The sequence below is a fragment of the Bos taurus genome, chromosome 21, assembly GCF_002263795.3.
Source record: "Bos taurus isolate L1 Dominette 01449 registration number 42190680 breed Hereford chromosome 21, ARS-UCD2.0, whole genome shotgun sequence".
In the NCBI taxonomy this organism is placed as follows: Eukaryota; Metazoa; Chordata; class Mammalia; order Artiodactyla; family Bovidae; genus Bos; species Bos taurus.
This window is the reverse complement of record NC_037348.1, coordinates 30,345,005-30,370,375: the sequence shown is the minus strand read 5'-3', so window position 1 is coordinate 30,370,375 and position 25,371 is coordinate 30,345,005. Positions and strand designations below refer to the sequence as shown.

Sequence of the window (25,371 nt, the reverse complement as noted above, 5' to 3'; positions counted from 1 at the left end):
AGGGCCGGAGCCTGTTCAGGTCACTTCCTGGCCTTCTCCAGCCTCTGCACCTCTCACCAGGGCCCAGGACACACTTCAAAACACCTCGTGCCCATCTGCTCCCTGGTGTATTCACCACAGTCTGATTCCGTGGAACGAGGTGTGGCAGGCAGGGAGGGGCTGGTGTGGCAGGTGCTGGGTGGCAGGACCACGTGTCAACAGAGCAAGAGCCCAGCACCTGGGACTGGCAGTGAGGAAGGAGCCAGCCCAGCCCTGTTCCTGAGCATGGAGAAGATGAAAGAAAGGGCCATCAAGGGTGGGTCTGACCTGCCTGTTCCTGCCCCCAACCCTGGTACAGACGGACTTGACAGGTGAAGCCGGAGGGGCCAGGGATGTGTCCGTGGGGTTCACTCCAGGGGTAGGCCCTGCTGGTGACAAGATGGGCCTTGCTTCTTAAGGGGGTGTGGCTCAATCCCTGTGAAATGCAGGGGTCTGGAAAGGGCGGGGTCGGGGGCCTGAGCAGGGGCCATGAAGTAAGGGGTAGGACTAGCACCCCCTGGGCCTCTGCCAGGCTGTACCCGGTGCCCAAAAAACCTTCACACCACCTGTTACCAGCACACACCTCCTCTAGAAGCCTGCCTCTGCTTTGACTCCCTTGAGCCTTCCTGTCCCCATGGACCCCTCTCTCCCTGCAGACCTCCTAGAGGAGCAGACTGAAAAGATGCTCTCTAACCGTGGCAAGGGGGAGTTCCCCCAAGCCAAGAGGAAGCCAAGCTGCACTTGGAAACAGTAGATGCCTGTTTATTACGACAATAATAATAATAATAATAATAATAATGTTATGCAAACTGTTAGAATAAAAAAATACCTTTTCTGAGAGGGAGGGGTCCCCAGCCTGCCAGTGGTGGGATCCCCGGTTAGCACCATTAGGGCCTGAGGGGCGGGGCTCCGCCACAGCCCATGCTGGGCGCTGAGGTCCGTGCGTCAGTCTGTCTGTGCATCCTGGCCGCTGGGGGCCGGGGCGCGGGTCAGCGGCGGGCGACCCTCTGGTGGCCGCGGGAGGGGACACCGGGCGGGGGACAGGAGCGGCAGCACTGGGCGCGGACAGTGGGCAGCTGGCAGCGGCCCAGCAGGCGCAGCGTCTCACAGAAACCGAAGGACAGGCGATCGCGCTCGCAGCCTAGGGGCGCAGGGGGGCGGGTCAGGACCTGCAGGCTGGGCACCCCGGACGCCCCCCTGCCCGTGCCAGGGGGGAGGAGCTTCCCTGAGATTTTACCTGGGCCATCTCCCTATCCCCAAAGACCTTAAGGAGACCTGCCGCCACTCCCAGAGCGTCAGCCTGCTGTTTCTGGAAGGGCTCCCCTCGGCCTGAGGAGTAGATCTCCAGCGGCTCCCTGTCCCTCCTGCCCTTGGCCTGGACCCACCACCCTAGGACTGGGGAACTGGGCTTGCTGGGCTCGGATGTCCAGAGGAAGACCCTGAGACCCCAGCCCTGACTCCTCAGGGGCTCGTGGGAAGCCAAGGAGCCTGCCACCCTTTCCGTCTCTGTGGACCCTGAGTGACCCCAAGGGCCTGGCACACAACTCAAGTCCCAGGGGCCTCCTGCCAGCCTACAGTGGCCTCTGCCCCCCACCCCTACCCTCTATCCAAAGGCACCTATCCTGCCAGACCTCCCTGCCCCCTGGGCTGTACCCAGCCTCAGCCTCCAGGTCGCACACCGGAAGAGTCCCGTCAGCCAGGCCAGTCACTGAGGCCCCAGGAGAGGAGGTGTGACCTGGGCCGTCAGGCCATCAGCAGAGCCCAGGCCTCCTGAGGAGGGACAGATGGAGGCTGCCTGTCTGAGGCTGAGGCTGAGGCTTGGCCGGCCCTCCTGCCCCATGCTTATCAGAGCTATTTAGGGAAGCAGCTTGCTTCCAGCCTCCTGGCCTCGCTCCCGCTGCCGGTGACAGCCTCCAGCTGCCGCCCGGCCCTGCTCACTTCAGCAGACATCCCGTGGGAGGAGAAGCAAGAAGGCAACTGGCAGCCCTGGCCCTGGGACATCCCCGGGGCCCAGCTGAGGGCACAAGGCAGCGGGCTGGATCCCCCACCCTGGCTCTGGGCAGCGGCTCTAACCTACACATCTGCCAACCTGCGTCCTGTTCCCACCGTTGAGACCTCAGGCAAGTTTCTGAACTTCTCAGGGGGCCCCAGTCCCCTCCTCTGCCAGTAACCCCCACCTCCACAGGCAAACGGATGTGGCCCTGCTATGTCAGCTGCCTCACAGGGTGTGATGACCGCACACCCTGGAGTTTCCAGACTTTTCAGACGTCCTGCCGACAAGTCATCAAAACATCCTGGGGACTCCAGGGGCTCAGCATCCTGGTCACTTCGTTGCCCTCCCCCCTTAAACGGCTCACTTGGGTGCTAACAGCTACCTTAGGGCTGTGTGCAGGCCGTGGGGCGGTGCTTGCTGGATGAATGCGGAGGGCAGGGCACTTGGGGCGGGTGGGATTTTTGCTGGGCCTCGAGGTAATGGGGCAACAAGGCCTTCCCTGCCAGTGGCAGGGGCAGCAAGGCATGGCCCTGGCTAGGCTGGGCCTGCCCAAGGGCTGCCAAGGAGCCAGTTGCTGGTACAGAAGGCAGCTTGGGCCAGGTACCCTGGCAGCTGAGGGCCAAGTCTGTCCTGGGGAGGGGGCTCTGTCCCCTGATCAGGGGCCAGACAGTTGACGGCAGAGGAGCTGCTAGGTTCCCGACAGGGGCAGTTCCAGGCGCTCCTGTAGACCTTGTGGTGAGGGATGACAGTGTCCACGAGGGAGAGGAAGAAGCCAGCCTTCCCTGAGCACCTCCTGGGCTCTTCAGCCCAAGACATCACTTGGGGGAGGGGAGTTGTCTGCCCCTTTATGCATAAGACAGGGAAGGGAGAGCCAGGCCACACAGCTGGTGAGAGGAGGCCAGGTGTGACCACAGGGCCACCGTTTCCTGTGCTCAGCACTGCAGGGGGCGGCTGGGCTGCAGGAAGGAAGTGTGTGTGCGCCCAAGTGTGTATATGTGTGTGTCTCTGGCTCAGGCTCTTTCTCCAGGAGGACCCAGCTGGCCAGGAAGCCACCAGCTGCTGGGAGCAGGACCCTAGGAGGGAGGTCCTTTCCCAGGGTCACACAGCTTGCTCTGGGCAGTCTTCCTCTGGCCAGAGCTGGGGAGGGGGCTTCCCCCAGGCCTGGGCCCCACAGCCTCAGGGACATCCCTAGCCTCACTCCAGGAAGAGGGGGTAACTGAGACCCAGATGGAAAAGGAGCTCGCCTGGGGGCCAGGCTGCTGCTTCCACTCCTCCCTGAGCTAGACAGAGCTGCCTGCAGGGAGGGAGGCCCCTTGCTCTGACCCCAGCACTGCCCCAGCCTCTGCGTGGCACCCCCCTCCGTCAGCCTGTGCTTTGGGGGGACAGCTCCATGAGTCCCATCTCCCCACCGTCCACCCCGCCCCCAGCCCCAGCAGAGAGCCGCGTGGGGCACTCACGTGGCGGCTCGGTGAGCTCACAGTCCTGGGTGCCGCATGGCCGCGAGCTCTCAGGCCAGGCCTCGTGGCCGCACAGATCGCTGTCTTCCTCAGGCAGCCCGGTCTGGGTGTTGACGCACTTGACCAGGCGCCGCTGAACACCGCCGCCACAGGGAGCTGAGCACTGCGGGGAGCGGGGGCGGGGGATGAGCATCCCCTGGGCCAGCCCTGCAGGGGGGCATCCCAGGCCATCCCCAGGGCAGTGGCTGCCTTCGCCAGGAAGCCTGGCTCCTGGTTCCCAGCCCCAACCCTCTGGCCTCCTCAGAGGGTCCGGTGTGTCCCCAGAGGCCACCAGTGTTCACTTGCAGGAACGGGGCAGGGGGGTGGTGGTGGGGGAAGCTGTCGGCCCCTCACATGGGATGGGACATGCCCCAGGGCTGGGGGAACTGCATGGGTAGTGGAAGGGAGGGAGACAAAGCTTCTCAGGAAGGGCCCACCGGCCCCAGTCAGGCTCTGTTCCTGTCAGTCGGGGTCTATTTTTAAAAGGCCCTAGAATTAAATCTGTGCCAAGATTGTGCCAGGCCCTGTGCTAAGCGCCTCACCGTGTGACTTCATCTAATCCTTACAATCCCATTTTACAGATGAGACAACAGAGGCCCAGCAAGGTGAAGCAACCTTCCCAGGGTCCCTCGGCAGGTCCCCCAGTGGGACAAGGACTGAGATTCCCAAACCTGCGAGCTCCAAACAGGCCTGGCAGGAAGGGTCCTGCTCAGCTGAGGCATCAGTGGCCATTCCCCTACCCCCTCCGCCCGTCTGGCCTTTGTTTGGTCTCCTAAGCAGCCCCGTGTCCGTCACTCCTGCCGCAGGACTTTGCATGTGCTGCTCCCTGCGTGCTTCCCCTCGACAGCACAGACCCCGCTGGTCTTCCTCTACGATCCCCTCCTCAGAAGGCCTTGCCTGACATCACAACGCACATCCGTTCGTTTTTGGTTTGTCTCCCTGGTGGGCCGTGAGTTCCAGTGGGGCATGGACCTTGTCAGGCTACCACTGCCATCTGCAGAGGCCACAGGGACCCTGGCATGCAGGACGCACTCAACAACTCTTTACGTGAAAAAGGTCTGATGGATGCCTGCTGACACAGGGCCTCCTGTCCACAGGCCCTCTCCCCGCCCTGAACCCCCGCACTTGCTCACCTGGCCCCAGGGCCCCACCACCCACTGCGTGCAGGGGTGGGTGTTGCAGGACCGCGTGCTGTTGGGTCTCAGCGCCTCCTCACAGAGGCCTGGCTCCGGGCAGGTCACAAGACGCTGCTGCTCACCACCGCCGCAGGCCTCGGAGCACTGGGAGGGCAGGGGAAGGGTCTGCAGGCTGCCAGCATCCGAGGACACCCCCACTCACTCCCATCTCCAGATCTCTGAGCCTCACCTCCCTCCAGGAAGAGGTGTACCAGCTGAGGCAGGGTTGGGCCCCACAGGGCCGGCGGGCGGGCGGCTTGGTGGGCCCCGGTTGGCAGTGGAAAGGCCGCAGTGGCTGGAGGTCCCGTGTGTCCACACACTGCACGTCCCGTGTGGAGGAGCCCCCGCCGCAGCTGCGGGAGCACTGGAGGCCGAGGGTCCCGTGTGTGCACACACAGAACCCAGCGGGGGTGGGGGTGAGCATCGGACTCCCCTCCCACACCACCCTCACTGCCAGGGCAGGTCCCTTAAGAGTCCCAGGGAGAGGCCATGGCTGACCAGCCTCGGGCAGAGGGTGATGTGGCCAGGGGCTGCCCCAGGGTGGGACAGATGGATAAAGAGAGGAACAGAGGAGAAAATGAAATCCCGAGGGTTATAGAAAGTACAGAGAAAAGGATACAGGCAGTAAGAGAAGGGGCCTGGGGCAGGCTGACCCCCACACAGATGGGGCATCCCGGAGACCAGAAATTAAAGTGCAAAGCTGTGCACACGGACCCTGGCCCGCCGATCGGTGGTGGCTGTGGCTGATCCCAAACACAGGCCGCGGGCCCTAGGGCTATGCCCCATGCCCTGAAGCTGCCAGCCGCCTCCCTCACATACCTTACTCCAGTTGCCCATGTGCCAGGCAGCACAGGGCCGCAGGTGGCAGCGGCGGGCGGGCTGGGGTCGGCCAGCGGGGGCGCAGTCCTCTTCCCGGCCGGAGCTGCAGCGCACGAGTCTCCAGACAGCCCCCAGGCCACAGGTGGTGGAGCACTGGGGGCAGGGGACCCAGTGGCCATGAGGGTGGGCGGATCCCCATGCCCGCCAGCTCCCCAGCCAGGCGAGAGGGACCAGACACTGCCTCAGTTTCCTCATCTGAAAATGGGCTCCTCCACCCACCTCCCAAGGGGGCCAAGAAGATGAAAAGTCAGATCCCCTGGCAGCCAACTGTTCCTGCTCACACATGTGGGGTGGCCCAGCTGTCCTGCTAAGGCTCGCTGCTTCCCTAAGTCACTTGGAGAAGGAAGTCTGGGCGCTTCAGCCTCAGCCCATCCCTCCCATACCAAAACTAGGGATCTGAGCAGAAGCAGCTCACTTCCCCTCCAGTGCTAATCTGGGGAGGGTGGAATGGGGCGGTACACACAGGCCAGCTTCTTCCCATGCAGCTGAGACCCTCACAGGCCCCTGACAAAGCAGGGGGAGCCACTGAGGGGACAGCCAGGTGGCAAGGAACCGAGCTGCTCCTGGAGGAGCCAGGCTGAGCCTCGGCAAACCGTGGTGGGCCGCTCTGGGCCTGGGGAGTATGAGAGGAAGCTTCCCCACCAACACAACTATTGGGGGTGAGCTCCTTGTCCCTGGGGCATGAAAGCCAGAATATGAGAGAGCTGCTCCCCCTGGCTGCCCCTCACTTGTGCCTGGCCCTGCCCTCCCAGCAGCCCCCGTGCTACTCAGGAATGAGCCTCTAGGGGCCCCAGGCCCCCTCAGCCCACTGTATTGCTCAAAAGGGAAACTGAGGCCCCGTGGGGCAGACCGGCCCCAGAGGCACATGGGGGGCAGTGTGACTGAGACAGGGCAATGCTCCTCCTACCCACAGAGGCTCCACCCACCACAGGCTGTCAGTTCTTGAGCCCTCACTCCCCAGAAGGCAGGACAGACGCGGCTCTGCCTACTTTCAGTGAGGACACCACCCACCCGACACACACACCGGCCTGCCCTGACCCCAGCAGCACTTGCCTGGCTCCAGTTCCCCACTTCCCAGCTGGCATTCCTGGCAGGCAGCAGGTCCACAGGGAACCCCTCCTCGACCGGGCTGGGGTCCAGAGGCCCAGGGGCTCTGCTGCTGTTGGCCGGACTATCCTGAGCTGGTGTGGACAGCAGCCCAGGGCTTGGGAGCATCTTGGAGCTGGGGGGCTCAGGCTGGCCCAAGGGGCCCAGGCTCTGGGGAGTCACCCAAGGCATGTGCCCCAGGCCAGTGGGGGCCATGAGAAGGAAGGTTCCTGGCATCGCCAAGGTCTGCAGGTTCTGCAGAGTCGGTCCTGGGGTTGAGAAGGTGGCAGTCCCCAGCTCCAGGGGGCTGTCCGTACCCTGAGTGTCTGGCAGGGCAGTGGTGGGAGGAGGAAGTGGAGGGGCGCCTCCCACGGTGGGCCACAGCTCACTGTCCAGAGGCCCCAGGCTACCCTCAAGAGCTGGCTCCCAGGCCGCCGTCCCACTCGTCCACAGCTCTACTGTGCGGGGACTAGGGGAGGAGTGGGTAGTGCCAGCGGAGGACAGAGAGGGTGACGTGGGGCTGGGCCTCTGGGGCGGGAGCGGGGCTCCACGGCCTAAGGCTTCCTCATCATCAGAAACCTCATTGGTCCTCTCCCACCGGGGAGCAGGCGGTAGGCTCTGGCTGTCCTCTGCTCCCAGGAACTGGTTCTGGCTCCCAGGGGCAGCAGGCGTCTCCATGCTGATGGAAGTGGGGGGCCAAGGCAAGCTGGGGAGCCCAAGGTCTGGAGCGCCAATGGGGGCATCTTCCTCAGGTAGGAAATTGACCAGGGAGTTCCCAGGGGTCTGCTCCGAGGGTGGGGGTGGGGATGGGCCAGCCTGGCTGGGCCAAGGGGCAGGGTACCCATCTCCCAGTGCCCCCTCATCCCGAGTCCCAGGAGGCTCTGTGGGAGGAACGGGGGTCCCCGTGGGGGGCTCAGCAGCAGTGCTCGGGGGTGGGGGCCTCCAATCCCCTGTGCCCACCGGCTCTGAGTCAGGGTCTTCGAAGGGCCCATAGGACAGGTCCTCATGGAAGTTAATGAAATTGTAGTCGTAGTAGAAGTCGTCGACGAACACGGGCCCTGGCAGGCCCAGCTCATGGCCGTCCTCCTCGATGGCATTGCCCATGCCGGCTGGCTCGGGTGATGAAGGCAGTGGAGGGCGCGGGGCCAGGTGGCTGGGAATGAAGTCCACCTCATTGAAGAGCTCAGGGCTGAAGGAGCCACTGCCTGAGCCTTCAGGGCCCAGCGTGTCCAGGGCCTGGGGGCACGGTGGCAGGAGGCAGGCGGCCTCGCGTGCTGGCTGCTGGGCCTCGTCGCAGGGGACCCCAGTGTCGTTGATACAGAGGATGCTCCGGCGCTGAGTGCCTGGCCCGCACGTCACCGAGCACTAAAGGGAAGGCTGGGTGAGGGACTCAGGCCAGGAGGAGCCAGGGCCTTGCAAGGTACCCGGCCAGCTGCTCAGTGTCAGCGGATAGCGCCCTGGCCGCTGGAGACCGTGGCTGTGACGTCCCAGGACATCCCAGCCTCTGAGGCTTGGGGATGGGCCAGACCTGGGATGTCCCAGTCCCCCTCCCACCATGGTGCCCAGCAGTAGGGGTTCCCGGAACACTGTCTCTGCCTCCCTGTAGCCCAAGACCAATGGCAGAGCTAACCCCACCTGTGCTGATGCTCACCTCAGACCAGTTCCCCACAGCCCAGGTGGCCGGACAGGGCACATCGCGGTTGCAGGGGGTTTCGGCAGGGGGCTGGGGCAGGTGCTCACAGGCAGGCGGCTCCAGGGCGCGCTGCTCATCCAGCCCCACGCTGCGGATGCAGAGCACGGCTCGGCGGGAGAGCCCTCCAGGCCCACAGGAGCTGGAGCACAGCTGCCACTCACCTGCCCACCACCTGGGGGCGTACAAGGGCAGATGAGCATGGGGCTGCCTGGCATTCTCAGGCACTCGGGACTCAGGGTCAGGCCTAAGCCCAGGGGAGGAGTCCCCGGAGCTCCAAGCCTGAGATGGCACTCTGGTGCCCAAAGCCCAGCAACAGGGCACAGTCCCCTTTTCTCCTGCCGCCTTCACCCCTGGGAGACCTGGGCAAGCCCCAAGGCCTGTGTCCACATCCAGGGACCCAAGCATGAGTGACCAGGAATGTCCCTGGCTAGTGTTGGTTATTGAGGAGGAGCCCAGGCTGAGGTCAGGGGCAACCAGAGGCTGGGTCCGGCTTTGGGAGGTGGGGCCCAGAGCCCAGCCCCCTCTGCTCTTCCAGGGCCTCTGGTGAGGGACACCTGGAGTCAGGCGCCCGGCACGCTCACCGGGCAGGGCAGGGCTCCTCGCTGCACTTCCTCTGGCGGTCATCCGGCCGGTCCAGGGGGTCACAGTGCCTCTCGTCTACAGGCCCCGCCTGCCGCTCCGTGCAGTGCACACTCTGCCTCTGCATGCCTGGGAGGCCATGGGGGCTCAGCCTGGGCCTGGCACCCATGGCACTCCCTGCCCGAACCACCCTGCACCCAAAGACACAGCTGCACCCACCCTGCTCAGAACCCTTCCAGAACTGGGCCTCGCTGCCTCCATCAGGATGAAGGCAGGCCCCCACCGCCTCCTGCTCACTGCCTTCCTGGCGTTCACTCCCACCCCTGCAGAGGCAGCAGAGTGCGCAGGGTCTGTGGAGGAGGGGGGGGCGGTCTAGCCCTGCAGCTTCCTAACTGGGAAGCCTTGGGCAGCTCACTTGGCCTCTCTGAACCTCAGTGTCGTCATCTGTAAATGGGAGCAACGATAACACCTGCCTTGGTGAGACCACAACTAGCGCTAAATCCAACCACAGCCTAGTGCAACCCTGTGTCTACACCCCGCCCCCCAGCAGGGTCAGTGCTCAGAAACAATAAAGAAGAAATCCATCAGTTCACGCAGCCAGGCACTCCCCTATGGCCCCACGGCCCCCCATTAGCTTTGTCACGGTTCCTGGCCTTCACTCCCTCTGTACTGCCTGCCTCTGGGCCTTTGCACGGCTGTGCTCCTCCCCCCAATACACCTGTGAGGCCCAGTGACAGGACCAGCTCCAGAAGGCTCTGCCTGCCCCCTGTCCCTCTACAGCACAGAAGAGGGGCTCACCCCTTCCCTGAGCCTCCGGTCTCCCTGCCCCACCCCACCCTCTCTTCCTGCCTAACAGAACGCTGGGTTTGTTTAAGGTCACGATGCCAAACACTCCCCACTGCGGTTCCCTGGCAGCTGGGGGTCTGGGACAGTCATGCCAGAGAGAAAAAGGCACAAGTCCCTCCCTTTGCCCCTTCTCCCTTCCACCTAGAGCTGGCAAGAAGTCTGGACCAAGGATGCCATCTTGTGATACACACAAGGGGAAGATGGGGCTGACAGGGGTCCCTAAAAACACGGCAGGCCATGCCGCCAGCCTGGACTGTGCACCCTGGGGCTTCTCACTGAGGAGACAAGTAAACCCTTACTGCTCCAGCCACCCCTCGTCAGGATCCTGCCACTTGCTGCTCAACACATTCCATTCTGTCCACGTGGGGAGCCACCAATTTGCTGGAAACCAGTTCCCCCGTGTCTGGTTCATCAAAGGTATTTGTTTTTGCACTTGTAAATTTAACACTTAAGTGAGAAAGGATGATTCTGATAGCTTCTGAAGGTTTCTCTCCAGCTTCAGTGCATCACTGTTCACTTTATAATCCTAAGGGCATTTCAAAGAATGTCCAAACGCCTCTCTCTCTGTCCCAGATTCCTGATATGGAGACCCCTGTACACTGAGGGTGGGGGGATGGGCAGGGATACGGAAGAAACCACGGGGAGGGGAGAGTCAAGTTGTTACACCTTTTAGAAAGAGTTTAAAGAAATAAATAAATGTGGTGAATAATGGGGCCATCGGGTAAGAGGCTCAGAGTTGGGTGGGGAGATGCTTGCTGCGTCCTGGCCTCCCGTCCCTGTCCGACTCCATCCTCCCCCTCCCATCTCCTTTCTTTCCCTCCTCCCCCACCCTCCTCATGGGGAGGGGCAGCAGCCTAGACAAGTTAGGCTCCAGGCTCCCAGGACAGACAGGAGCGCCCCATGGAGGAGGGGTCCCTGGGGAAGCTGGAGGAGGGGAGGAGCCCATCCTGAGGGGGATGCAGGTAAGGCTCCAGGAGGATGAAGTGGTCAAGTCCCAGGTGTGGGGGAGAAGTGCTCACACAGGACCTGTCAGAGCTGAGCAGCGAGAAGAGGGAGGGGCAGCTGGCGCCTCTCTGGGGGAGACACACGGGCTGGCCAAGTGCCGTGTGCCATGCCTGCCTCACCTTGGTTACTCTCCCAGTGGATCCATGAGACAGGACCACTGCTAGCCCCATTATACAGATGAGGAAACTGAGGCCCAGAAGCAGCATTCCGAGCTCAGAGAGGCCCCGCAAACAAGCAATGAGCCAGAGGCTGAAGCTGGGCCTCACCGCCCAGAGACAAAGGCCCCGCTGGGCAGCGGCCGTGCCCAGCCCTCTCCTCACCTGTGCCACAGGTGACAGTGCATTTGGACCAGGGTCCATAGCGCCAGGAGAACTCGGGCGGCTGGATGTGGTCGTGGCCGTCCGCCTCCCTGTGGATGATGTACTCGTAGCGCACCCCGGGGTTGCTCTCCTGGAACAGGAGCTGGGGCAGGCAGGCGGGAGCCCTGTGAGCACGAGATGGCCTCTCCCGCAACCCAGCCCTGACACCCATCCTAAAGGAGCCGACCTCAGCTACCTCCAGGACCTGGGGCTACCCCATGGGGCCGTTTCAGAGCCAGGCTCCGCGACTGCCCCAGGGCACACTCCTGCCACGGGGCTGGGTCCCACGCACTCCACCTCCGCCCCGCCCGGGCCTGGCCCCGGAAGGCGGTCACCTGGATCCAGACAGGCTCGTCAGTGGGGCCAGGGGACGTGAGGTTCTCCCAGTTGCCTGTGCGGGCATAGGTGAAGGTGGTGCCCGCCACCTCGTAGTCCCCGTTCCACTGGATGGTCCACCCGCCATTGAGGAAGTACTTATCCGGGTCCTCGCTGCGCAGGGCCAGGAAGTTGCCGGCCTCCGCCACCTCCACGATGCGGATCTCGCGGGCGCCCACCGGGATCAACCCCACGTCCACATACCCTGTCGGCCAGGGGTTGAGCACAGGTTGTGAAAAGAAGAGGGTAAGCTGTGGTCTGCCCTTACAGCTCTCGCCACTTGCCCCACCAGCCGATGCCAAGGTTTCGTCGTTGAGATTCGGACTTCCCTACTTAGATCTGTTCTAGGTCACCACACTCAGAAGGGCTCCTGCAATCCTGCCCCGTGCCCGATGGCCCCTCTCTGGGAAACCTCAGTCAGTCTACCACTGGGCTGGGTCTAACCCTATACCTGGGGCCAGCATGACCTTTCTAAAAAACCCAATTGACCTTTCTCCTGATAACGTCCTCCTCATGCCTATAAAGCCTGTTTTTGTTCTTTCGTTAAGTAGTACCCATCATGTCTGGAGAAGGGAATGCCAACCCACTCCAGTATTCTTGCCTGGAGAATCCTCATGGACAGAGGAGCCTGGAGGGCTACAGTTCACAGGGTCGCAGAGTCAGACACGACTGGTTGACTAAGCACAGCACACAACACCCGTGCCTGGCATTATCCCAAGAACCCTACATGTGTAACAACCCTGTGTACCCCAGGTACTACTGCTAGCCCCATTTTACAGATGAGGACAGCGAGGCACAGAGACCTTACATAACTTGCCCCAGGGCTCTGCTGGGATGTGAATCAAGCTCTGAGGTCTGAGCTTTAACCACCATGCTGGGCTGCATCTCTGGGGATGAAATCTAAGCTTCTTGGCCACGCATTCAAAGCCCCATGGCAGCCCTGCCTTCTGTACAGTCAGGTCCCCAGACAGCATACTCCTTCTTGCCTCCAGGCTTCGTTGGGCACAAGCTCTTTCCTGCACGTATAATGTTTTTCCTCATCTCTGCTGAGTCTTTCATGATTCAGCTCGACTTCTACTCCCCACAGGAAGTCTTCCCTGACCTCCCCAGGTCAGGACCTTCTTCCTCAGGGCTCTCACAGCCCCTCTGGGTCTCCCTCCACTGCAAGATGAGACTGTAAGCTCTTCACCTCCGTGTCTCCCTCACCCAGCATACAGTCGGCACTTAAACAGTGTATGCACAACAGGTCCTGGGGTGCAGGAGTAGAGCTGTGGGGTTGGTTCTCTGAAGCTTCATAAGGCCACTCATTAGCCCAGCCTGGAGTCCCTGGGGCAAGAGGACTCCCTGGGAGGGCAGGTCTCTGCATCTAGGCCTGGGGGCCCTGACTCCTGCCTGGTTCCTGGACCCAGCAAGGCAGCGTGCCTGCTTCCCACTGCTAGCCTCGGTGGGGACCAAGGAGGACGCAGGCAGGGGCTCAAGGGAGACAAAGAAGGGCTACCAGGCCAAGAGCACCCCCGCCTCTGCTACCAGTGGTCCCTCTCCATACCCAGGCCCTCAGCCTCCTCGAAGGTCCCGCTCACGGTGTGACAGGTGGAGCCGTTGCCGTGGCACACCCCGCAGCGGTCTTCGACGGCACCCGAGTCGATCTCGAAGTCACAGCCCACATTCTGTAACGCACAGGAGGGGAGGCCCCTGGTGCTGGGCCGCTGGCCGCAAGCCCTCTCTGGCCCCCACCTCAGGGGCTGCCAGGGTGGGGAGGAGAGTGCACGGGGCACGGAGCAGGGGCCCACCACTGTTGTGGCCTCCAGTCCCGAGTAAACCCCTCGACCTCTCTGAGCCTCAGTTTCCTCAGATGTGGAACAGGGGGAACCACCCACACCATGAAGATGTGCTGTGAGATCAAACGAGACAAGAGACAGGAAAAGCTGTGTAAATGGCCCCAGCAGGCAGGGCAGCGGGCATACAGGGGCTCCTGACCAGCATGGACAACAGTTTCCCCGAAATATGAATCAATGTTCTCTGCTGGTCCTGAGCCCTGGCCTCTACGCCCAGGAGCTTCCCCTGTCGGGAGCAGGGGAAAGAAAGTGCTGAGGACTCGGGCAGGGGAAGCCGCCGCCGCCGCCGCTGTTGCTGCTGGAAATGTCTTTAAGTATTGTCAGCACACACTGATGCTTTCTCTGCCGGGCCGAGCCCCTGCACGGCAATCCCTGATAAGTGACCCCATTTAACCCTGTGACGTGGATTCTTGGACGGACAGTCCCCTTATCGCAGAGGAAACGTTTGCCCGGGGTCATTCAACCAGCGGGAGGTCGGACCTCCGCCTGAGCTCTGGTTTCCGGGCTGGGGCCAGGCCAGCCCAGGCCAGATCTCAGAAGCCATGGCAGGCAGGCCGGGTGCAGTCGCAGAGGCTGAGGTTGATGGTGTGTGTGGTGGGTCCAGTCCCAGGAGGATTGGGGGGCGCTTTGCTGAGAGGTAATGGGAGACCCTCAAAAGGCTTCACTGGTAGAGCTGGGAAGCCCAGTGGCACAGCCTGGGGAGGGCGGCCAGAGGGAAGCAGGAGGAAGGCAGAGAGGGTCCTCTTCCTCGCTGGGCACACCTTGCAGATCCCATTGATGCAGAGGTCACGGCTGGCCTGGCCCTGGTAGCAGGGGGTGCCGTCCACCACAGCGTCCCGCAGCTTCTCAGCAAAGTACTCGTTCGAAGGCCGGCAGTGCAGCTCACAGGGGTTCACTGGGGCCCAAGCAGAGGAGCCGTGAGGGACAGGCAGGGCAGGAGTCACACCCGGAAGAGCATCAGTGGCGGGCGGGGGGCTCCACTGGGCTGGTAGTGTCTGCAAGGCTGCCCCCAGGAGCCAGGAGGGAGTGAGCGGCAGCCCCGCAGATGGCACCTGTGTCACTGGGCAAGCCTTGGGCCCTCGGACCTCTGCCCCCCAGACTTCAGTGTCCCCGCGGACGGCCGGACTCACCGTCATTGACCACAGGAACCCACGTGTGCAGCTGGCCCTTGTAGAGCATGGCGTCAAAGTGGCTGCACTGGACTTGGCGGAAGGAGGGGCGGCCGGCGGGGCAGGCCTGCAGGCTGCACAGGCGGAAGCGCTTCCGCTCACCCACGCAGTATTTGCCCTTGTATTTGGGCCTGTGGGGCGGGGTGGGGGTGAGTGAGCACTGACAGCGGAGCCAACCGCACACCTGAATCCAGAAGCAGGCCCCTGGAGCAGGGGCTTCTCCCACACCCCGATATCCGGAGATTCCCAGCTCCCACCTCCGCTCCCACTGCTCTGCCTACCAGCCCCCCTTGCCCCCCTCGCCCCCACCTCGGCCCAGACTTGGTCTCCCTGTTTGAAAGGATCTCAGGGAAGGTGGTAGCACGAGGCCTGGGCTCTACCCCCAACCTGCTATGTGACCTTGGCAAAGTCTCCGGACCCCTCCGGGCCTCAGTTTCCTCATCTCTAAAATGGGACTGGGGTTGCCTCTGCAGAGGGTTACTGAGAAGCTGGGCTAAGCTACAGACTTGACTGGCACTAGCTGGAGGGGCTACTCCAAATCTCCAGCCTGTGAGACCCAGCGTCCTAACAGCCCATATGTCAGCAGACATGATCTTGGTGGCAGCACCCCATCCAGGTCAAAAGGAAGCCCCCTTGGCCCTGGCCCAGCCCAGAGCCTGAACCCCCAACTCCACCCCATCTGCTTCCACCCTGCTCAGATCTAGAGACCCGGAGACAAGGCAGGGTATAAGCATGGAGCCCTAGAAGGCCCTGGCTCTGAATCCCATGATCCCCTCCCGAGACAGCCTAGTGAAGGTGCCAGCACCCCCTCAGTCCACAGAAGGGCAGACCTCTGCATCTCTCTGAATCTTCACCTCACCCCTCTGAGACGGGGAAACGAGGCCCAGGGAGATGAAGCCACTCGCCCCAGGTGACACAGCACCCCTCCCAGGCTGACCAGTTCTCCCAGCTGTCCCCAGTCTCACCTTGGACCCACATGCCCTCCAATGTCACTACACGGCTCTATTTACTGAGCAATTACTCAGACTAGCTGCAGGGCTTTAGTGCACTTATCCGTGATGACAACTCTACCGGATGGGCACTGCTGCTGCCCATCATATACTTTCTCGGGAAACTGAGGCCCTGAGAAGGGGTGGAGAGGGCCGCTGCATGAGGAGAGGAGAGGGGATTTGAACTCTATCCATCCAAGGTTCAGGGTCTAAGCTCTGAGCCACTGTCTTCCCTGCCTCCCTCCCATCAGCTGCTGCTTTGTGGTGTGGCCTCTAATGAGTCGCTCCACTCTCCAAGCCTTGGTGTTCCCTTCTTTGCAATAGCGTCAGCAGTGGTGACTCAACTAGCCACCAGGGCACTCCTAGAAGTGACCCGAAGTGGCTCTGGACACTCTGGGCTTGGCCTCCATGGGGATACTTCTGAGAACAGGAGACTGGGACAGACTGAATTGCTGACTCTGCTCAGGGCACCCCACCCCACCTGCCCCAGGTGCCCCGCACTCACGCAGGCTGCGTGCACTGCCGCTCGGCGCTCTGCACGCCCATGCCACAGCTCCGCGAGCAGAGGGACCAGGCGCTCCAGCCAGACCAGCCACCATCCACGGCCTCGGGCCGGAAGCCCACGGGAACACACTCCCCATTCAGACACCACTACCAAGACAGACAAATGCAGAGCAAGCCCACTCCAAGCTCCTCACCCTAGTGAGAACAAGGTGGGTGGAAGGCCTGGAAGGGCCCAGAGGGGAAGACCCCAAGGGCTGGGGGAGGCCCCCTTCCAGTCACCCAAGACAGGCCCCACGGTAGACTTGAACAAAGAATAAAACAGAGCCCACATGCTGACTCTCCGAGGTGGAGGCACCTTGGAGAATTGCTCAGTCAAGCTCTGTCCCAAAGCCTCCATTCTGCAGATGGGGACTCAGGCCAGAGAGGGCTGGGGGTCGGCGAAGAACACTGGTGAGTCTGTGAACCAAGGCCGAGCCCAGAGCATGGACACAGCAGGTGTCTCACCTGCTCTGCAGCTGGACTGGGGCTCCCCTACCTTGCTCTCCCCACAGCTGGTACCGTCCACAGCTGCATCCAGCTTGGAGTGACAGGTGGTCCCCACGGAGCACCAGAGTGTGTGGCAGACATTCTGCAAGAAGGAGCACAGAGGCCACACCCTCACCTCCTCCCCTACGCCTCCACCTGCCCTACCCCCTCGCTGCCTCCTCGAGTGCCCTGGGAATCCCTCCTTGGGGCTGGCACATTCTGTAGGTGGAAGCCCCAGAGGTCCCTTCTTATCTCTCCCCAGACCATTGGATTTGTGGCTCAGCGCAGTCCCCAGATCACCCACAGCTCTCCAGCCACAGCCCCTCAACTGGAGACACCCTGTTAGAAGCTGACATGCCCGTGGCCACCACTTCGGGCGATCTTCCCCAGGACCTGACAGTAGAGGTTTTATTTTATCTCTTACAATCCAGCTTCAGTAGGTAAGTATTAGTCGCTCAGTCATGTCCGACTCTTTGCGACCCTGTGGACAATAGCCCACCAGGCTCCTCTATCCCTGGAATTCTCCAGGCAAGAATACTGGAGTGGGTTGCCGTTCCCTTCTCCAGGGGATCTTCCCCACCCAGGGGTTGAACCTGGGTCTCCTGCATTGTAGGCAGATTCTTTACCAACTGAGCCACCAGAAAATCCCAGTAGGTAAGGGGCTTGCCTGAAGTCCCACCATTGGCGAATGGCCCACCCAGAATGCAGACCTGGGTCTAGGGCCGCCCAAGCCAAGGCCTTGCCCACAGGCCACTTTATGTCTCATGGGCATCATGTGTGGACCGAGCCTGGCTGGGAGGGGTCTGCAGGCTGCTGAGGGCTGCCCCCCCCCCGCTCCACTCACGTCCATGTCATCGCAGAAGGCAGAGTAGGCCCCGTACTGGAGGCGGCACTGGTGGCCCACATCGTAGAGGACGCCAGGCGGTATGGAAGGGAAGTCGATGACATCCTTGCTGGGAGAGTCATCCAGGCACAGGCCCCACCCACGGCTGCAGAGATGGGACAGAAGTGTGGGGTAAGGGGCTGCCTGTCCTCTGGGGCCCTAAAGGGGGCAGCCTGAGAGACCCATCAAGGAGGCCTCACCAGTACAGGAGGGCAGGAGAGGTGGGAAGGGGCTTAAAGCTTTAAACTGAACAGGAAAACTCCAGCCTCCTTACTCATCCAGCCTGTTTTTTGACATAACCTAGCATGAAAGGCTCCCAGTCTTTCCCATCTATCTCCAGGTCACTCCAGCTATTTAAATAACTCATCCCACCCCCCAGGGCTAGGCCTCTTCACAAACCGTCCCTTCTACTCCCAACAGTCTCCCCACTCCTCCACCGTGGGGCCTCCCCCTGCAAGATCCAGCCCAGAGGCCCTTCCTTCTGAAGTCTTCTGGAACACTAGGCCCACATGTGACCCTGCTCAGAGTGCCTCAGTCCCCCGCTCAGTCTAGGATCTGCAGAGCATCACATCACAGCTGATACGACAGCCCTCCACCCCAGGCTGGGACCAAGGGGATCTGTACAAGGACCAAGGCCTGCAGGCTGCCCCTACCTGGTTGCCCACCTGGGAGAGAGCCCAGGGGCAGCTCTGCCTGCCAGTCTCTGTCATTCCCTTATTTTCTCCTGTGCCCCTCCTGGTAGCAACAGGAGGAAAACAGGATCTATGGGACTTGGGGTCCCAGGCTAAACAGCTTGGGGGAGGCAGAAACCCCCTAGTCTTCCAGTCTGGGAGGCTGGAGGGTGGCTGGTGCCGGGTTAGGGAGCCAGGATGAGCAGAGGGTCCAGGTTAGGATGGAGGGAGGCGGGGGAAGAAGGGCGGAGCTGATAGATGCTGGGGTCTGGCCAGGTGGGAAGGAGGAGACACAACAGGCCACAGAGGGGCTGCAGAATATGGAGGGGTCGAGAAATAGGCCACCGTGCAGGCCTGAATGGGGAGAGGCTGGGGGGCAGTCAGTCCCCGGGATCCAGGAGTCCAGATTTCAGAGGAGCCACATTCCCTGGCTAGGGAATGTGGTCTCCCAAGGCCCCTGGCTGGTGGCAGGGCCCGGACTCCACCCAGAGCCTCAGTGACTAGACTCCTGCTGAGGACCCTGGGGGCCCCTCTCCACCCAGAACCACCTGGACCCTTTGTGTTAGCTGGAAACAGACCGTCTAGGATGGACATGGGGCATACGAGCAGGTGTGGGACCCAGTCTTCTGCCCTAGATGACTGCAGGCCAGGCTGGCTCTGGGTCCTGAGCGGGAACTCTCTTATCTGCTCCTTACAACCCCCAAGCAGAAAACTCTACCACCACTGTTTCCTTACACATCCAGGGTCCATGGCAGTGCGCCATGTGCCCTGTGTCATGTGCGTGGGCAGCGATGGTCAGGATGTGATGCCAGCCCGTGTGTCCACTGGCTGGGCTACCCTAAGTGAAAAGCCCCTCCCATCCCATCATGAGCCTGCCTCAAACACTTCATCTCAAATAGAAGTTCTAAACCACGGCAGCTGAGGTGTGGCAGGGAGCAAGGAGGTTTCTGATTGCTAGCCTCATCCTGGGGCTCCCTGAACCCACAACCTGGGGCCAAACACCAGCTGAGGGGGTGTAGGGGTAGGGGGTGGTGTGTGTGTGTGTCTGTGTGAGTCTGTGTAGGGTCAACCTGGCCCTGGGGCTCCTTTTCGTCTGGTAGGACACAATTTAAGATGTGACTGGGGGGTTCACCCACTCCGCTGATTCAGACCCAGCCAGGGGGCTCCTCTGACTGGGTCCAACATGCCTCAGCTCCACACAAGTAGGTCCTGGGGCACACCCAGCCCTTCAGTTTTCCAGCCAACACCCAGTGCTGATGTGCCGGGTATCAAGCTCCTGTGAGCCTGATGCTGGAAAGCCAGGCAGCAACAGCCTCTCAGGGCCATCTTATGGCTGGGGGGTTCTGGTCGGGGCCGGGGGTGTCTTTGTAGGACCCACACCAGAATCAGAGCCACATTCTGGCCCAGATGCTGACTAGGGAGTCAGAAACCCAAGTTCCACTCTGCCCAGTTTCAGATGCTGTGTGGCCTTGGGCCATCCCTCACCCTCTCTGAGCCTTCACAACCTCATCTACAAGAGGCTGAGGCAGCCTATGTGATCCCAAGCAACAGAGGTATAAATAGCAGCATCTACTTGGGAAAAGTTACACGGGCGGGTGGCCGGCAGCCGGCCCTTCCTTCCTCTGGTTGGCTCCCCGCCAGGCTCCCCAGGCTGCTGATACACGTCAGCCCTTCCCCTCTAATTATAGCAGGGCTGGGCAGCCCCACATGGGGTCAGAGCAGACAGTGAATGGCTCCAGTCGGAAGTGCCACTCCAACCTCAAGGACTGCAAGGAGCTACCCATCACCTGGGAGAGACCTGTGTGCCTCCTCCCCTCCCCGCCGCTGGGGGCTGGTTGGGGAGTCACCGGATGCTGGGGACAATACTTGATCAGGCCTGCCTCTCTCCCTGCGGAAACCCCGGCTGCAAAGACATGAGCAAGCAGGGCCTTCCCTCCCTGGCCCCAGGTCTAAATAGTAGCTCATGAAAAGAGAGGTCCCTTATGAAACCACAGGGTCCTTTAAATTGACACTCAGCCCAGAAAGGCTCTTCGGGTTCTTCAGGTTGACCTCTTGGACTGGCCACTGAACACAGTCTCGTTGAAACTTTCCTCTAGTCTGACTACCACCTCCTGAAGATTCTCCGTCCCACCCACATTCCCCCACTGCCAGCCCTGGACCACCCATGCACCCACCTAGAGCATCCTTCTTCCTCATGATGCTCCCTTAGTCCTTAGAGAGCAGCTCTGGTGTGCCTTCTCAGAGAGGATGTCTTGCGTCTCTCCAGATTCCCACAGAACCCCACAGGGCTGCCCTCCTCAGGTGGTGAGGGGCTTGAAGACAGGGGCACTGCCTCCTCTACCACTTTCCCTTTAGCACAGTTTGAGACCAAGGGGGATTTGCTAACATCTGGGTCTGTGCGGCCTGATGAGCATCTATCTGCAGGAAGCAAAGGAATGTCGTGTCCAGTGGGGAATGGGGGTGGTCTCAGTGCTTCTGAGACACCGTCAAATACTGGAAACACCGCCAGACCCCGATTGGTGCCTTCCTTCTGCCAATCTTGCCCTTCCGGCCCCCATCCTGTCTAGGTGGAGCCTGTCCTGTCTTCCGTCCACCTCCAGCAAGGAGACTAAGGGCAGAAGGGCTGGGGGTCAGGTTGGTATGACACCATCCACCCCAGCACCCTCTCCTGCCTGGCCCTCTGGGATGGAGAGGGGAGACTGCGGCCACCCTTGGGAAGAGGAACTTCCCCTCCCTCCCCAGCTCCCTTCATGGGCCACGTGTCTGTCTCTCTGCCAGCATTCTGTCCAGCGCTTCTTGGTGCCAAGGTTCTGGGAGGCCCTGGCTGGCTCAGGCTCTGGCCTTCTCCTCCCACCCTCGCCCCAGGCCCCAAAGCAAGTCCCTCACGCATTCCAGCAGCCAAATGAAGACAGAGATGCCTGTTTCTGTCTGTCCTGAAGCCAGCGTGCTGGGCAGCACCATGGGTGGGGACAGCTGGAAAAAGCCCTCAGGGTGCTGCAGGGGTGGCTGCTCTTCTGATTTCCCAGCCCTTCTCTCATTTTCAGCCCCGAAGTGGGGAGGTGACGGACCCTTGGGATAATTTTCTACCAGGCTCTCCCTGCCGGGCCACTTTCCTGCTTCAGCTCCTTATCACATCGCTTGTAGCAGTGCTAACAGTCACCAGGCACTGAATGCAAACCATGTGGCCAGCGCTGTGCTACACACGTCACATGCCTCCTCATTTAATCCTCAGAGCAACCCGGGACACAGTCCCATCATTATCCCCGGTCTTTAAGGCTTAAGGGTTAGTGTAACTTGTCTGCCAACATGGGTAGATGCCTGGGTCAGAGTCCAGGGTCTTAAACATCAAAGTCAACTCTTCCCTGCTTCTAGTCCCCCTCTCCACCCAATAATCCCTCTTCTATCAGAGGCCAGGGTCCTCGCTCTCATGTCCACAAAGAACCTGGTCATGTCCCTGCTTAAACCCCTGTGAATGGACTTCTAGAAAAACATGGCCCATTGAGCAGATATAGAGTTATTTCCATGCCCTTCCAGAACCCCACTAAGATGACAGGAAAGAAATAAACAAGGCATAAATCCACAAAGACAAGGGGCAAGGGAGAGGTGATGATGGCAGATGAAAAATGTTAGCAAAATTCTAGAAGCTGGAAAGCAGATGATCAAGTAGCAGCTGACTTACTACACCACTGAATGCTGACAGCCAGTCATGCAGAGAGAGACCACCCAGAAGAGGGACACTGGAAACGCTCAAGAAACCTGAGGGACCCCTGGAGGCCTGGGTGCCAGGGAGACTGAAGACTAGAGCCTGGCTCAAAGTCTGTAAGACTTCATCAGACCCCAGATCCCCTTCCCAACCCTCTAGAGCAGGGCCATGGCCACCTCCCTGCCTGGCAGAGGACTGGGGTCACTCTCTGGAGAGGGTGATCCAGGAGACCTGGCCCAGGAACACTAGGCACGGTGGAAGACCCGAGGCAGAGGGGCCCACAGAGAAAAGAACAAGTGAAAGTCTGCACAAGGAAAGCTGAGATAATCACCAAGCTCCTTCCCCATCTGGGAGCCAGAAAGCTGTAGTCAGACTTACACCTTCCAGGAAAAGACTAGAGAATACCTCTCTGGAGTGAAATCACTCAGAAAAATGACCCTAGATACTGACGTTTGAAGATACCCCAAATAAACTGCTCCATCCCAACCAGTCCCTCAGCGGTGACTTGAAACAGTGCTGCCTAGTCCACAGACCTCCCGACTGGCGGCCCAGCACCTCCTTCCACGGAGGGAATACAGCCATGCCATCTCAAGAAAATCCTTCACGTGAAAGATAGGTTCTAAAAAATAACTCAAAGAAAAGACAGATATTTCAGGGAGTTAAAGAAAAAACTAAATAACAACTTCAACAAGGTAAGATATTATACCCATGAAACTAGAACAGGATAATAAAAAGGAATATTTAGCAAATAAGAAATTTCATGAAGTTAAAAGTACAATAGGAAAAACATTTTTTAATGTAATAGAAAGCTTGTAAGGCAAAGATAAGGATGTCTTTCAGAAAACAGAATGAGTCAAAAAAAGTTAAAAAGTGTAAAAAAAAAAAAAGGAAAGGGAGAGAACAGCTGAATATTAAGGGTTCCAGAAGGACAAAATGAGAGATGACTATCAAATAAATAAGACTATTTCCAAGAACTGAAGGACTTGAGTTTTTAGATTAAAAGGGCCTAGCAAGTGCCCCCCATCACCACCCCAAGGTAAATCAAGGCACATAATTGCAAAAGTTCAGATTACCAAGAGAAAGAAAGAGAGACACAGACCAAGAGGAAAAAAAGAGAGAGAGTATTCTCTATATTGAGAGAGAGATAAAGAAAATCCTAAAAGCTTCCAGACTTTTTTAACAGGTCACATAAAAGGTTTGGGACTCAGACTGGTATGAGACTTGTCAACAGCAGTGTTGGAAGGTAGAAAACAAAGGGAAAATACCTTTGAAATTCTGAGGGAGAAAGACTTTTAACTTGGAAGTTGCTATCAAAAGATCAATCAGGTATGAGGGAAGAAAAAAAAAAAGCAAACATTTTAAGACAAGCAAATCCACACATCTCTTCTCAGAAGGCTACTTGAGGATATGCTCCACCAAAACAAAAAAGTAAACCCCTCTAAAAAAGGTAGCATGAGACCCAGGAAACAGGAAGATCTTGCACGATAATTTTAAGAGAGAAGTAGACATCATCCAGGTTAAATGAGAGCAGAAGGATAGAGGGATGTCGAGGGGTATGTCCAGGAAAGAAGGGAACTGTGAGAGGACACGGGAGGGACTGCCTTTGGAAAACCTGGATTCACAGACATTTTGCAGAATTGTTGCAGGATATGGAAGACTTAGAGAAGCAAAGGAAAGTAGGCAAATACAGTGGTTCTTAAAAAGAAAATCATTTTGTTACAATGCTTGGTTTGGCATTATCTATACAACAACAATAAAGAAAACAGTAGACATGGATTTAATCAAGATATGCTAGCATGATATTGGGATGTGGTGGCAGGGGTGGGGGAGCAAATGTGGGCAGGAAGTGACACAAAGGGGCTAAATTCCAACCTTCCATTGTACAAGTCATCAGATGATATCTCAACTGAAAAATCAAGAAACAGCACTCTAGGAAGACTTTTGGAAATATGAAAGTAAATAAGGTAAGAAAAGCTAAAAAGAATGAAAAGTTGAAAGTTGCTGCCCAAAGAACATAGATGGGGAAGAGTGCAGCAGGTGATTCAAAGCTCTCCTACTGCCATCTTGAACTCAGTATTTTTGAACTTGTGTTTTGTTAAGGAGGTTCTAATGGGACAATAGGCATTTGCGTGAGGAGATACATGATATCTGTGTCCACTGTTCCTTGCCACCTCATGAGCAGAGTCCCAGTGGATTCACAATGCAGAGAATTCATTGAGACTCTAAGAAAATGCAAGATAAGTGTATTATGTCTAAGACAGCCCCAGAGGCCACACTTGGCACTTGAACCAGAACTTGCTTCAAATGCAGAAAGAAGGTATGATGTCTTAGGAAACACAAATGACCAGGGAACTCCATCATCTTTGCTATTTGTGTTGCTTCCTTGTATCATCCAATTATTGCATTGAAAATGATGAGCTAGAAGGAAATGTAAAGATGGATCCATTTCCTCTCAGTTCTTCCTCAAACATCAGTAAGCCAAGGCAGAGAGTTCTGGGAAAATGTGCACATGTTACCAAGTGAAATAAAACCAGTCAAATAAGTCTTGTGCACTATACCAAGAGTTCTAATAAATATGAGGTATGAAATACGAATTGTGTCATTTTGGTGACTCCACATATTAGTTTGATGTGCCTATATCTGCATTTAAAAATTGGCACTGCATAAAGTAAAGATGAGTGGTAAAACTTAGGCTAATCATTTAGAAATAGAGACTAAAAAAAAAAAAGAAAAGAAAAACAATAGAAAAGATCAACAAAACAAAGAGCTGGTTCTTTGAAAAGGCAAACAAAATTGATAAACCTTTAGCCAGACTCATTAAGAAAAAAAAGAGAGAGGGCCAAAATTAGAAATGAAAAAGAAGTTACAAGTGATACCAGAGACATACAAAGGATCATAAGAGACTACTACAAACAACTATATGCCAATAAAATGAACAATCCAGAAGAAACAGACAAATTCCTATATAGAAATATATAATCTCCTAGGACTGAACCAGGAAGAAACAGAAAACATGAACAGACAAATTACCAGTAATGAAATTGAATCAGGAATTAAAAACAAAAAACTCCCAACCAACAAAAGTCCAGGACCAGATGGTTTCAAAGGAGAACTACACAAATATTTAGAGGAGAGTTAACACCTTTTCTTCTCAAACTATTCCAAAAAATTTTGGAGGAAAGAACACTTCTGAACTCATTCCACAAGGCATCACCCTAACCTCAAAACCAGACAAAGACATCAAAAAGAAAAGAAAATTACAAACCAATACAACTGATGAACACAGAAGCAAAAATTCTCAACAAAATATTATCAATCAGAACCTAACAATACATTAAAAGGATCATACACTCTGATCAAGTGAGATTTATCTCAGAAATGAAAAGATAATTCAATGTCTGCAAATCAATCAAGGTGATACACCATATTAACAAACTGAAGAATAAAAGCCATATGATCACCTCTATGCTGCTTGCTGCTGCTGCTAAGTCGCTTCAGTCGTGTCTGACGCTGTGCAACCCCATAGACGGCAGCCCACCAGGCTCCCCTGTCCCTGGGATTCTCCAGGCAAGAACACTGGAGTGGGTT

The 25,371-nt window shown here is 58.2% G+C and overlaps 1 protein-coding gene across 2 annotated transcripts in view; it reads right to left on the bottom strand.

Moving 5' to 3' along the window:
• Positions 1-759: 759 nt before the first annotated feature.
• ADAMTS7 (ADAM metallopeptidase with thrombospondin type 1 motif 7) overlaps positions 760-25,371 on the bottom strand; it is a 62,244-nt gene continuing 37,632 nt past the window's right edge. Inside the window, exons 9-24 of one of the 2 annotated variants that reach the window (XM_024982017.2) lie at positions 17,371-17,515; positions 16,537-16,629; positions 16,003-16,148; positions 14,470-14,639; positions 14,101-14,234; positions 13,051-13,171; positions 11,465-11,709; positions 11,091-11,232; positions 8,922-9,048; positions 8,299-8,512; positions 6,615-8,012; positions 5,502-5,654; positions 4,873-5,046; positions 4,641-4,787; positions 3,469-3,631; positions 760-1,159 (exon numbers count right to left, since the gene is read on the bottom strand). In XM_024982017.2, coding sequence (XP_024837785.1) covers positions 1,008-1,159; positions 3,469-3,631; positions 4,641-4,787; positions 4,873-5,046; positions 5,502-5,654; positions 6,615-8,012; positions 8,299-8,512; positions 8,922-9,048; positions 11,091-11,232; positions 11,465-11,709; positions 13,051-13,171; positions 14,101-14,234; positions 14,470-14,639; positions 16,003-16,148; positions 16,537-16,629; positions 17,371-17,515 — 3,724 coding nt within the window. In that variant the 3' untranslated portion in view covers positions 760-1,007. The remainder of the gene's footprint in view (positions 1,160-3,468; positions 3,632-4,640; positions 4,788-4,872; positions 5,047-5,501; positions 5,655-6,614; positions 8,013-8,298; positions 8,513-8,921; positions 9,049-11,090; positions 11,233-11,464; positions 11,710-13,050; positions 13,172-14,100; positions 14,235-14,469; positions 14,640-16,002; positions 16,149-16,536; positions 16,630-17,370; positions 17,516-25,371) is intronic. The other variant, XM_024982018.2, reaches the window with a different exon arrangement.